The following is a 13,111-nucleotide window of genomic DNA, read 5'->3' as shown; positions in this document are numbered from 1 at the left end:
TGCCCAAGCAATTCCCATGGTCATGCAGCATGGTCAAGCTGTGTGAATGCTGTGTCCTCTCCTGAGGTCACACTCCCCAGTTCTACTGCAGCTGAACACAGGCAAGAGAAGACCAGAGGAGATGGATCCTGAGACACATGACTCCAGTTTTCCAGTGTCTATATTTAATCCTTATGTGACTACACATCTGCATGGGAAAAATGGATTGCTCCTCCCATGCAGATTGTTTAGAGTCAACAATTTCTCTTGTAGCAACTTTTCCTATAAATTTGGCTATTGCACCATAGAGCCTGCCCCATTTCCATTTCCCATTACTGTGCTGCTTCCTGAAGAGCTCCAGATGATGCTCACAAAGCACTGGAAACACGCCACACCTTTGTCTCTGGTTCCTCACTGCAAAACTTCCAACACAAGGGCAGCACAAACTAAGTCAACTGCATCACACAAACTCAACTGCATCCCTCCCACCAGCAACTCCTTCAGCTGGTGCCTGAGTCCTTGACTGATCAAAACCAGAGCCCTGTCCTGTAGGAATAACAGCCTTCCCCAAGGAAGCAAAAGGATGCTCTGAAGCATGTCTCAGTCTAGCCTTAAGGTGGTGTTGTTTGTATTACCCACAGATCTCTGGTTTTTTCTTTCCAAAAAGGCTCAGCACAGAACAAGAGCTGCTCAGATGAACACTTATAGTCTCTCACTAAGCCTTAGAAACACTGCCTCTCTTTTCAGCACCTAGTAGTATTTCAACCTTTGTAATTTCCAGGCTCTTTCCTTGTCATGAGGAAGCCCTGTTTATTTTTCTCCCCCCTCCCCCCAAAAAAATGTCAACAGCATTAAGGTACTAATTCCTGCCCACTATTTGAGAGGTTCAGAGGCAAGTATCAGACCAGCTGGTAAAACACTACTTGCCAGGTGACTGCTGGAGGTGACTGGACTGGGCACAACATAAAGAGTCCCCAAATTCAGCAACCTGTGAAATTCAGGAGGTGAAAGGGAACCACACAGTGATGCTCCCTGAGTAACAGACACCCACAGCACAACCAAAGTAGAGAGAGTTTTTCTGCAAACTACCACTGAAATCAGGGCTGCTCCTGACTTTCTTTACTGTGAGGTAACTCAGCCCAAAGCTCAGAGGAAAAGGAATTCACTCTCATCCAGCAGTGTCCTGTGCCTCTCAGAACACAACACAGCCAGGAGGTTGACTGAAAAGACAGCAAACCAGCCAGGAGAGCAGGATAAATATACATCACGCTTCTTAGGCAATTAGCCTGCATTCACTGTACATCAGCAGCCCCTGGTGGCTATGGGCAAGCAGGCACTGCAAAGGCAGGAGAACGAGGGCCAGAGAGGATGGAGAATGTGACAGCTTTACGGAAAAGAAGTCACGTAGAGAGGTGTCTGCAGGCAGCAGGGAGAGTGAGACTGGATAAGCAAGACCCACTCAGCAAAGTGGCTTAATGGAACCCTGATGGCCTTAAGAGCAGCCTGCTGTCTCACCTGAGGAGCCTGTGGGATGGTGTTGCTCTGTTTCTCTGGCAGAGGTGTAGGAGTTGATGACTTATCAGACACATTTCCTTTCAACACTTTAAGTAGGTACAATGAGGCACTAAAAAAGAAAAAGGGGAGAACATAGCAGTCACCACAGTGGCCCTGCAAAACTACCTGAGGGCAGATACCAAGTGATGGAGGCAGCTTATTCTGTACCAAGGATATAAAGAGTCTGAGAAGGTCCCTTCTCTCAATCAAACCCACTCCTGCCAACCTTGAGACAAAAAAAAAATCTTATGAGGTATCATCTAATTATCTGTCACTCCAGTTAGACATGGCCCCTGGTTTCCTCAAACTCATGCTTTTGGCTAGCTGCTTGAAGGCTTTGGCATTTGCCCAGGAGCCTGCAGAGCTCAGCCAGCACTGCAGTGCAGCCCTCTCAGCACAGGCTGCTGTGTGCCTGGAGAACTGGGGCAGATCCTGTGCAGCTTGCTGCTTTGCACAACAGGCTGTGTTAACTGGGCACAGCTCCACTGCAAAGGGCCAGGTGTGCTGCAGAGCCAACCCAGGGCTGACCATGGAACATGGTACCCACTGCATACACAGCTGTGCTGAGGAATCCCAGGCAGAGCATGAAAATCCTCCTGAAACTGCCTGTAAGTCACAAGAGAGCCTGCTGGTCACTTGCACTCCTATTTACACCAGGAAACAGCAAGGTTAGTCATGTTTCCTAACAGAGCTGACCCTAACTCACCTGCATTCAGTGGCAAAGGGGTGAATACAGGTCCATGTACACATGCAGGTCCAGTCAGGACCCATAATTATTGTTATTGTCCTCACTGTGCTATCATGCAGACAGGTAACCAGAGTATTTGCAAAACAATCACTTCAGATGGACTTGAAATACCACTGATCCCCACACTGAAATCACACACACCTCACTACTCCCCAGCAAAGCCTCCAGGAAGCTTTTCCTACCACTATCAGCAAAGCTTTACCAACCATTCCTCTATCACAGAGCCCATAGTGGCTGATCACCAAAAAACATACATCTGTTTGAAAATGCTTCAGACTGCCAGGAGGAGTGAGTGGTTCTCATGTTAAACACAGATGCTGGCACCCAGCCTCAGGTCTCACATCTCTCCAACTGTTTTAACATGCAACATGAGGCCTGCTTACAGCCCAGCCACTGCCACAGCACTGAGCAGAGACAACCCCTTAACACTCACCTGAAATAATAGAGAGCCACAGAAGAGTTTGTGTGCTTGCAGGCTTTTCCCACAAGCCTCTCCACAAAAGCATGCAAATCTTCTTGCAGAGCATCCACTCTCTTGCAGTACTGCTTAGTTCGGCACAAAGAGTTCCTGAAAGAGGATCAGAACCAAACCCAAAGCCATTACCTTCAGAAAGAGAAGGGGAATCAATGGCTGAGCCCTCATCACTGAGCTCAGGGAGACACATCAAAACAGGGCTAGCTGTGGGCAGCTTGTATCATGCCTCACATCGGGCCCCAGAGAGAATCTGCACTCTGTTTGCCTCAATAACAACCTGTTGGGAGTTTTCTTCCAGCCACAGCAGCAACTCTAAGCCTAGGGAGATGTTGCATGGTCTGAAAGGAGGTCAGAGACCTCCCTTTCCATAGAGAAATCCAATGACATAGCTTCCTATTGGCAATACCAATGTTTGTTTTTAAGGTTTCCACCTGCAGACAGGTTTGACACTTGAAGTGCCATCTTCAGTCCTAGAAAGAGCAGCTCAGGGGCTTCAGCCAACACCACTGTTGTCTCTTAAAAGCCATCACCCATTCTCTGGAAGACTGAGGACACTTACCTGAAGATACTGGCTGTTTTCTGGAGGAAGTCAACCTCCTGCTTGTCAGAGTCTGTGCTCATGCACTGTTCAATCACACGAAGCAGGGGCTCAATGACATCAAACACCAGGGGATTCTCTGACTGCTTTATCAGGAATGCTTCAATCAGATCCAGCACCTGCAAACACATTCACTGCCATCAGAACCAACCCAGACTGTGAAACACACTGGATCTACCCAGAGCAGCTCCTTCAGACTGGAAGGGGCTACACAGCATCTGGAGGGGACTGAGGAAGACTATGCAGGGATACAATTTAGAAACAGCAGCCATGGGAATCACTGCCACCTGCTCAGGCTGCAGTCACTACAATTTTGCAGAGATCTCTCTTAGCACCACTGGCTGATAGCTCCCACCCCAGCAAGGCCCTCTTGACTTCCAGACACTGCACTAGCATAGAATCAGCCTCTTACAGCACAGCATCAGAATGGAAATTCAGTAAAGCCAGTGACTCCCTACACCACTCAGTCTTCATCTTGGCTAATCTGACAATTCTACAGGTGAGTGGCTGGAGCTGTCCCTGCATGCCCAACTATCCTGGACCATGCTGACATTAGGTGGCTTGAAGTCAGTATTATAGTCCTAAACAACTACAGGGTTTTACCCATAATTCCTGGTATTTTTAACATAAGGAGCAAAGAAAACCCAAAAAACCCACAAACAAACTACAATATTACCAGAGGAACTTCAGGCAAGTCACACTAAGGCACATCAAGCTTGTCCAGTTTATAGAAACTGACAGGCAGGCACCTGCCCTTGGGTAGGTCTGGGAAGGGATCTAATAAACAGAAACATTTCAGAACAGCAACTGGAAAAGAGAGTTCAGTTCTTGACAAGACACTCTTGGTTTTGGTTCTGAAGCAGGCATGGGAAGCCCCAGTCACTAAACACGACCTTGCTGTGCCACAACAATTCAGTCCCAACCTCTAGGAGTTTGACACATATAAATGTCCAGGCTGCTTAGTGTTAAGTAGCTCATGACATGCAGTAAGCTACAACTAACATGCTAGTAAGTCTTCACACCAAGCACTCATCTCCCACCTTAATCTTGAAGTCCCTCCGTAGGATCCTCTCTTTCCGTATCCTGTCCTTCTCATCCTTCTTTGCCTGGATCCTTTTCTGCTGCTCTGCAAAAAGGGCTGAGATATTCTTGTCGAGAGCCATCATAGCCTCATCATCCAGTTCTTCATCACTCTCACCTCCTCCCTTTTGTTTTCAGAATGCAAAACCAACATGTCATCTTATGCACTTCAAAAAGACAGTGGGAAGAGAACCCCAGCCAAGACCAAGCTCACAGTAGGGATGTAGCTTGACCCAAAGTAACACCATGGGGAGGGAAAACATGCTCAGTCCCATGAGAAATCCAGCTCTGGAGAAACTTGGAGAAATCCAGAAATCCTACCAGATTAATCCTGGCTGCACAGTACTAGCAGATACAGCTAGAGGACTGGGAGAGGGAAGAGGCTTTTGACACCCGTTCCCTCTGCCTTGTTGCTTCTTCAATACAGAGGTTAAGATGTTGCTACATCTGTAGCCTTCATCTGAATCATTAAATCACACTCCAACACTTCTACAAGAAGTCTCCAGAGTGGCCTACAGAGGTCACACTCCTCCATCTAGAGCAGCCAATACAGGGACCATTTAACAGTATCTCAGTGCTTTAGTTCACACATCAATCTGGTTTATTACAGGCAGGAATAGAAGCTCTATCAGCCTACCCTGGACAAGCTAAACCACTCGAGACACACTGACAATAAATAAAAGAACAAGTGACTGATTCCCACAGCTTGCTTTGAAGATCCTGACCTCCTGCTTCAAATGCCATAGAAAGATGACTGTCAGGGTTACCACTGCATGGGCTCAGATAGGGTGTGGGTATTAAATAATCTTTCACTACCCCAAAAATCTTGGTGTCTGTATCAATGCAGGCAGTGAAAACATACCAGTGCATTCCCTGCTTGGAGAACATTCATCAGCTGACTGCGAAAAGCATCATCCACTTCTTCATTCATTTCCTCAGCTCCACTCTCATTTTCTTCCTCACTGCTACCTTCCTCTGAGGAGTCATCACTTCCCTCCTCATCCTGAGGAAAGAAAAGTTTCTCTCATGACTTTGCCATTCTTCAGGCCCTACTCAATCCTCAGGTGTGTCTCCGTGCAGCAATAAAAACTCAAGCCCCCCCCCTCAGCCCACTGCCAGGCTTCCAGCCCTGCAGATTCAAGTGAAGACACTCAGGCAACAAGATACGAGAAGAGCTAAAAGCAAAATCTAATACAGACTTCTCTGTCATATTAAATGAGTTTCAAAAAGCTAAGGAACATCTGAAGTAACAACCCCCAGCTGACATTCCTTTCTGCTAATGCTTGTGCTGCTCTGGGACTCAAATCTCTGCTGCTCTTAAAAGCCAAGATCTTGAATTCAGATGGCTGTGCATCACAGCAACCATTCAGTCTGGGGCTGCAAAAAGGAGAAGCCAGTGCTAATTTTCAGCATTCAGCCATTTCTTCTCAGGAAGTCACCTATTCAGACACCATCCCTACAACTGCATTTTCCTTCAAGGCCAGGAGACAATAAACATGCACGTCCAACAAGGCATCTGTGTGCTGCACTTTTAAAATAAATCTTAATAGCCCAACAGACAAAATAAAGGCAATTACATCTACTAAAGGTCAGGAGAAACATGATTTTTAAACAGTAAAGGATTGCAGAGCGTTATTCACTGGCAATGGCTCATCAGTTACCGTGTCCTGTGCAGATATGGTCTTTTTGTCTGATTCTTCCATGACAACAACAGCACTTTCTTCATTTTGCTCTTGGTATGGGTCAAGAACCTGCAAAAAAAGAGTTGTGGTTTTTCACCATTTCATTTTGTCACATTTCTTGTGTACAACAGACAGGAATTTTGGTACAGAAGGACAGCTGAATACAGACAAAGCAAGGGCATTCACCTTACAGTATCATGTTTGTTAAAGTGCTAAATTCTTTCTGTAAGTAACAAAAAAGGCGAAGAAAACTCAGGAAGCTGGTTACATCACACATTCTGATTTGTTACAAATTCAGTATTACATTCATCATACAAAGTACCAGTTACATCTTTTCAATTCACCTATCAGTCTCTCAGAAAACACCACCTTACTCAGTGGTACAACCAACTCAGATGCTGGTGTCACTTATTGTTAGCACCTCTATACTCAGCCTTTCTAGGAAAAAAAAAATGCTACCATTAGCACTCTAATATTAAAAACTACCGGCTATAAGTGACCCAGGAATTCCTTCAGCCTAAAACTACCAAAGAATATAGCTTAAAACTAGCAGATCTCAGGCTCTCATTAAAAACCAAACCAAACCCCAACAAACAATAAAACAGAAATGCAACAAAGAACAAGTCTCTCTGGAAGCTACTTTTAAAACTCAGCAGCACACATTGTGCCAGGTATTTTTGAAATCAAGGAGGCTTTTATTTAATCCCAAAACAGAGACATGCTTGTGTATCTGTTAGGGACAAGACAGACCAACAGCACAATGCCCTGCTAGTGCTTCACTTACATCCAGGATCAGCTGCAACCCCCGCTTGGTCAGGTTAGGGCATATCCTTACAAAGACACTCTTGGAAATCCGCCGGATGAGTAGGCTGGGCTGGGCAAGGAGGGAGAGAAGGATTTCCACCATCACCTCTACCCATCCTGGCTCTGAGTTGTCTGCACAGGAACAAAGAATGACAGGAAGGGGCAAAACCAGTGCCTGGACACACATCAGTAAGATACTACAGAAAAATTCACCAAGGAAAACAGTTCTACATGACTGTTGGTACTTAGGCAGCAACACAGAGCAGAAATAATCAAGTGTGAAGCTCAAGATTGAAGCTGTATTGGAAAGCTACAAACCATCAGAGAGAAATGTGTCTGAAATTGTCCTCAGGCCACTGCAAAGCTTGTTAAACTTACTGTTGACTGTATCATTACTTAGATTCACAGTTCTGCAAACCATGCAACACCTACTAGGCCACGTAAAAGTAACCAGCAGCAAAAAACATTTGATAGATTCTTCCATGGAATCAGGACTCCCAGCAGCCCTTGGAAAGTGCTGACATTTGAAGCTGGACCAGAAGCTTGGGAATCCTGAGCTACATACAACTAAGCCACCACAGAATTACAGCTATTATTTTCACAGCACCCTCAGATTTACACAGAGGTTTAAGGAGAACAAGACCACAGCTACAAAGGAAGTTAAAAGAGCAAGCCAGGTTCTTTCTGGTCAAGTCCCAATCCAGTCTGCAGGCCCTAAACAAGAACCAGCCTAAAAGAGCAAACAGGCTGTATCTACATATTCAATTTACCTAAAACTTGAGCTCTGAAACAACCAAGTTTTAGGCCTGCCACCTGTTACGACAGCCCACAGCTTTGTCTGGGTAAATAACACCACTTCAGTCAAGCTCTTGGCCAGAAGAGAACAAGGACTCAAAGAGACTGAACTCCTTTGGCCACTGCTCATCTGGCCAAGGGCCAGCTCTGAAGCTCCCATGTCCTTTCAGAGGCACCCAGGAACTCAGTCCCCTGAGGACGCAGATACAGAGGTGGAGCAAGAGAAAAGAGGTTTAGAAAGACAAGGAAAGAGAATGAAGCAGAGAGGTGATTCTCCTGAATTGATGCAGTCAGTGTGCTTGACTTCTGCAGAACTGCCACCTTTTGTCTTTTGGCAGACCATTAGCAACTCCACTCCATTTCTTTCTGTAGGGAGGACTCACCAGTCTTTTTCTTCTTAGGTTCTTTGCTGAATGCCTTCTCTGTGCAGTTCAGAAGGTCACTCAGAACATCCATTGTTTCAGACTGATTCTGTTTGATCACAAGCAGATAGTCAACACCCTCTCAGAATTTCCCACTACCAACAGAAGCAGCACACTCTGAATCTAAGGACCACTCTAAGTAGGTACAAATATTAAAATCAGCTATTACAACCCCTTTGCAGAACAAAACATGAAACTAAGTAAAAACTGCTTCACTTGGCAGCAAATTAAGCACAAAACTAATGTTCAGGACAAGCTCTGCCCTTGTAAGTTGATGTCTACAGTTGGGGTAAGAACCCCAGTTCATCAGCTGCCAATTCTCCACTTCTCAAAGCCAGAGGCTATGAAAGACTAGACCTCTGAAGACAAAGAAATTCTCCAGCTCAGTGTTTGGAAATCCCAGCTATCCCCACATTTTACATCACTCAAATATGCTTCAGAGGTCTTACCTTGAAAAGATGAACGGCCATTAAAAGCAGAAGTTGCTGAAAAGCAAAGACTTTGGTACTGTTTGCTTTGTTTTCTTTCTTCTGCAGGTTCTGCACCGACTGAAGTGTTCTGAGGAAAGAAACTCGTTTGAGTCTTTCACATTTAAACCAGCAAATCTTCTTTTAGGATCAAACTAAATTGCCAAATCTACAGTACCATTTAACATTTAATTTATCAGACTTGGACATAAGTACAGTACACAACCTTAACCCAACAACAGCATCTCACTTTGTGTGGCTCAAAAACCTCTGCACTTGGGCAGAGGTCAAATTCCTGCAGCCAAGGCACAGACCTTTATGGGAAATCAAGCTCAGAAAAGACTCACTGAGAAGTCAACATAGGCATTATCAGGAAAAAGGATTAACTGAGTTACAGTCATGTCTGGGAGAGGAACTGTAAGCACAGATAGAAAAGGACACCCAGGAGCAGGAAGAAAGGAATGGGGTGATGAGAGGCATCCTGACACTCAGTAGGATCCTCAAAAGGAAGAAACAGAACTGCCACTGCTGTGAAATGATTCTGCTACAGCAGACAGAAAACCAGCAAGAGGCTGATAGAATGCAATTTCTTTTCTCTTAGCCCTGTCTCACCTCTCCCAGGCATCCCTCTGTCCCTTGGTAAAAGGCTTCACAGCTTTGACATGCTCACTGGAGAGCAGCTTGTCAGCATACTCAACAATGAGGAAGATCCACAGCTTCCCATCTGCAGTCACACCATGGATGTGCTTCTCCCTCAAGGCTGCAGCCTTTGCTGTATCCCCCAGAACAGTCAAGCTGTTTAAAGTCTGAAGTAAGCTACAAAGAAAACCAGCCAGCACATTACTGTCAGAGGAACAAGATGCTTTCTCACACGTCCCAAAACAACACCCACCAGAGCAGCACTCTCAGCCCTGAGCTCTGGTCACTCACTGCAACCCAGATTCATGGGGCCTAAGTTTCAAGCCATGCATGTATCTAAGCACAGTGGCAAAGCACACCTGGTGCCCCAAAGGACACCATTATTCCCATTTGTTTCCCATTCCATGCCCCACCACATCCTCTGCTTCTCCTGGACTGAGGGAAACATGCACATCATCACCACTTCTCCCTTGGGTCCTTCCACTTCAAGTTTGCAACAGTGGCAGTGGGAATAATTTCATGAGGAAAAGCAGTCTGAGCTCAACTCCACACCTCCCTGATCACCACACACATAATCAGCTGGTTTACCACACAAAATTATCTTTTTATTGGACAAAACTTTAGGATCTTTGGGAAATCTGTCTAGGGTCTCCTTAAAAAAAGCCATTTCCTGGTCCTGGTGCCATACAAATGTTCCAATAGCAGTTCACAAAACCTCTTGTCCTGCCATTTACAGGCTGATCTTATCCTCTGGGAAAAAAAAAAGAGAAATTTCCAAGCTTCTGCATGCAAGCAAAATCTTTACCCAAAGAAGTAGTTTTCTATTGCCAAGTGGGTCTGTTCATCTAGAGGCTCTGATGGAAGGACACTTGCTTCACAGATTTGGGAAGTCTTTTTCTTGGCCTCAAAAAAAGCATGGAAGAAGCAAAACCTAGAATGGACAGAAACAAGAACAAAATTAAGACCACTTGGTTATAACAAAGCAAAACCAGCCCATGTGTTCAAACAGAATAATGCCACATATACACCAGATTTTTATTCCAGGATGCCCCAAGCACTAGGAAAAAAATAAAAATAAAAAATCACTATTTACAATAGGACTCTTTCCTCAAGGCACTGAGAGTAAAAGAAAAGAGAAGGATGCTCAGGACTTCACTCAAGTGCAGTCTCAGCAGTTGAGGCCACACAATGCAGTAACCAGACTGCCAGATTGGGTCATATTCCCCAATAACTTTACACTGACAGATAAACACTCACTGAAACCTGATGCAAAGTTTACAAGTAGTATCTTCAAGCAGCCCAGGTAATCAGAAACCTAACAGTTACTGAAAACAATTGGGACTGATTTTAGGCATCTATTTATGACAAGAGTTTGTTCAAGTTTGCAGAAGGTATTTTGGAAAGCACTTTCTGTTATGGAATATTTCCACTACTGAATTTACTTTGTGTCATGGGCAGAGCTTACCTCAAATACTGCGGTAGAGCTAACCAGAATTATTTCAAGCACATGTGGCATTCAGTCTTTAAATCATTCTCACCTGGCAATGTCCATCACAAGGCTCTCATCCTTTATCCCTGCATTTTCAATGATGTTAGCAAGTCTGTGGATGATCCATTTCCTTAATCGAGGAATCTTCTGCTGTGCCCTTTCAGTAAGGGAGAGGACACAATCAGTTGTTTGAACACCATTCCAAAATAAATACAAACCACACATTCCACAGCACCAAGAGGTGACTTTCAGTTGTGTCGAGGCTTTCCACTAAAATGCATGGAGTGAGAAAGCAACAGGGACATAAGAAGAGGCACAATCTTCCCAAGTTTGCCTTTTATTGTGGAAAAAAAGTCTTATTTATCCCACTGAGGTACTAAGTTTAGCAAAAGGCACTTCCAAGGATTTCAACAGTCAGCAGAGTGAGGCTACAGGTACACAACTAACACAGATACACCATTCTGAGAGCTTGCACCTCCTTTGGAAGAAGCTCATGTAAGTAATCCACTACCTTCAGCCCCAAGTAGTGGGTATTCAGCAAGCACCAGCACTAAGGAGGGCAGAACTTCCTCTTGGGAAGTTTTCCTAGCTAGACATTGCTATAAATGCCTGGCAAGGATGGAAATATTTACAGACTACTCTTGAGACATGGAGTGGATGCTTTGCTGTGGGCCAAGGAGATGAGAGCTCTCAGGCCAGTTCAGTGGTCAGATAAAAGGGATGCACAACAGCTACACAGGCCTGAGGATCTGTAGTGAAAAAAGAAGCCACTGGACATTTCTGCCAAAGCAGATGTCAGGGCTGGAGAAACAAGAGAGAAGGCTTGGTCTGCTTTGGTCAGCCTGGCTGGTTCTCACCATGTTTGCTCCTATAGGCAGAATTTAATTTGGTCCCAGCAAAAGAGGTGAACACTGGAAACATTCCATTCCTTCTGGGACAGAGGAAATGGAGCAGGCTACAACTGCTAATTCATGGCAAGCAATCCAGCAACCACTGGCTGTCCAAACCTCTTCACAGAGGTGGCTTTAACCACAAAACAACAAGAGGAAGGTGCTTCATGGATACACTCACCTGTTTACATTGCCCTGGTTCTGTTTTTGTCTGTTACTTGAGAAGTCTAAACAACAATCCAAGTCTGGCCTGAGGAACATGTCTTTGAGCCAGTGGATGTATTTTTGCAACACCCCTGGCTGCAAGTGCCTGACTACCCTGGAAGAGCTGGAGAACACTGGGTAGCCTTGATTGGTGAGAGTAGAGAAGCCAATTAGCACTGCCATCTGCCTCTCGGGGTCATCACAGCTGCTCAGGAATTCATCTACATATTTCTCCATCTCTGGAGCAAACTTGAATCGATCTGGAAGCTGAAAAAACACACACAAGCAGGTTAGGAACCCCACACTGAGCCTGAGTGCCTGTGAGAACACAAATCACTTCACTGATCTGGCTGCAGGATGTAAGTTAATGTCACATGCCTGAACATTTGTCACAAGGCATGCTGCAGGTCACTGATTTCAGCTCTTGGCCTTCCTCACACAGGAGCAGCCACTGCAAGCAATCACAAAATCCAATCACAAAATCATGCACCAACTTCAACCCTTTCATTTGCACCTTCCCAAACAGCCAAGCTTCAGCAGGCTGGACCACATGCTGGCCAGAACAGCTAAGCTCTTGGGTTGATCTGCTCTCATTTTGGTTGAAAGCCCAGGATGTTTTTCACATTCCAATTAAATTTGGAAACTCCCCACATTGATTCCAGTCTCATTTGCAGCCTACAGTGGGTAAAACAAATCCCTCCTCTCCCTGATGTCTCAGAAATGTTGAGGCATCCTGAAAGGAGGGGGGAGTTCATGTGTCTTAACCTAAAAACCATATCCTGAGGTGCTGCTGTTTTGTGCTAAGTCCTAACCTCAAGTCCTGCCACTGATCTGCAAGGCACCCAGCTGGGGCTGCTGGCCTTGGAACACTGCCCAGCAGCTGCAGATCACCAGGACACATCCCATGTCCCCACACATCCTATTCCCTTATGTACTTTCATAACCCACAGTGTTCAAACCCACTCATTTGTTCTGGAAAAAAAATAAAAAGCAAAAGCATAAGTGGAGCAACCTAGAAGGAAGCAAGCTGTGGTTTTGGTCCAAAAATGCAATGCAACTTTTGTGAAGTAATAAACCAACTTGTTTGGTACAATGTCCTGATCAGTGCAGTGACCTGGAGGGAGCAGAAGCAGTAATGAAAGCCCAGGGAACACTGTTCTTTAAAATGATGGGGCTATAAATTCCTAATTAACTACAAGTCCATCCAATTATAACAAAAATAGCCCTGCAAAAAATCTCACAGTAAGCACAACTTAGTGAGCTTCTGCTTCCACTGCTTGAGAAC

The 13,111-nt window shown here is 45.1% G+C and overlaps 1 protein-coding gene across 1 annotated transcript in view; it reads right to left on the bottom strand.

Annotated features, from left to right (window-relative positions):
- Positions 1–13,111, bottom strand: part of MYBBP1A (MYB binding protein 1a) — a 56,901-nt gene that overhangs the window by 36,904 nt on the left and 6,886 nt on the right. The window contains exons 9-21 of the mRNA XM_030462529.1: positions 11,804–12,093; positions 10,782–10,889; positions 10,049–10,174; positions 9,217–9,420; positions 8,587–8,695; positions 8,099–8,186; positions 6,901–7,052; positions 6,096–6,185; positions 5,297–5,437; positions 4,395–4,559; positions 3,316–3,473; positions 2,715–2,849; positions 1,495–1,603 (exon numbers count right to left, since the gene is read on the bottom strand). Of these exons, the coding sequence (XP_030318389.1) occupies positions 1,495–1,603; positions 2,715–2,849; positions 3,316–3,473; positions 4,395–4,559; positions 5,297–5,437; positions 6,096–6,185; positions 6,901–7,052; positions 8,099–8,186; positions 8,587–8,695; positions 9,217–9,420; positions 10,049–10,174; positions 10,782–10,889; positions 11,804–12,093 (1,875 nt within the window). The remainder of the gene's footprint in view (positions 1–1,494; positions 1,604–2,714; positions 2,850–3,315; positions 3,474–4,394; positions 4,560–5,296; positions 5,438–6,095; positions 6,186–6,900; positions 7,053–8,098; positions 8,187–8,586; positions 8,696–9,216; positions 9,421–10,048; positions 10,175–10,781; positions 10,890–11,803; positions 12,094–13,111) is intronic.

The sequence above is a fragment of the Calypte anna genome, chromosome 19, assembly GCF_003957555.1.
Source record: "Calypte anna isolate BGI_N300 chromosome 19, bCalAnn1_v1.p, whole genome shotgun sequence".
NCBI classification, from domain to species: domain Eukaryota; kingdom Metazoa; phylum Chordata; class Aves; order Apodiformes; family Trochilidae; genus Calypte; species Calypte anna.
Note: the sequence above shows the minus strand (reverse complement) of the source record. Positions and strands in the feature narration are given on the sequence as shown.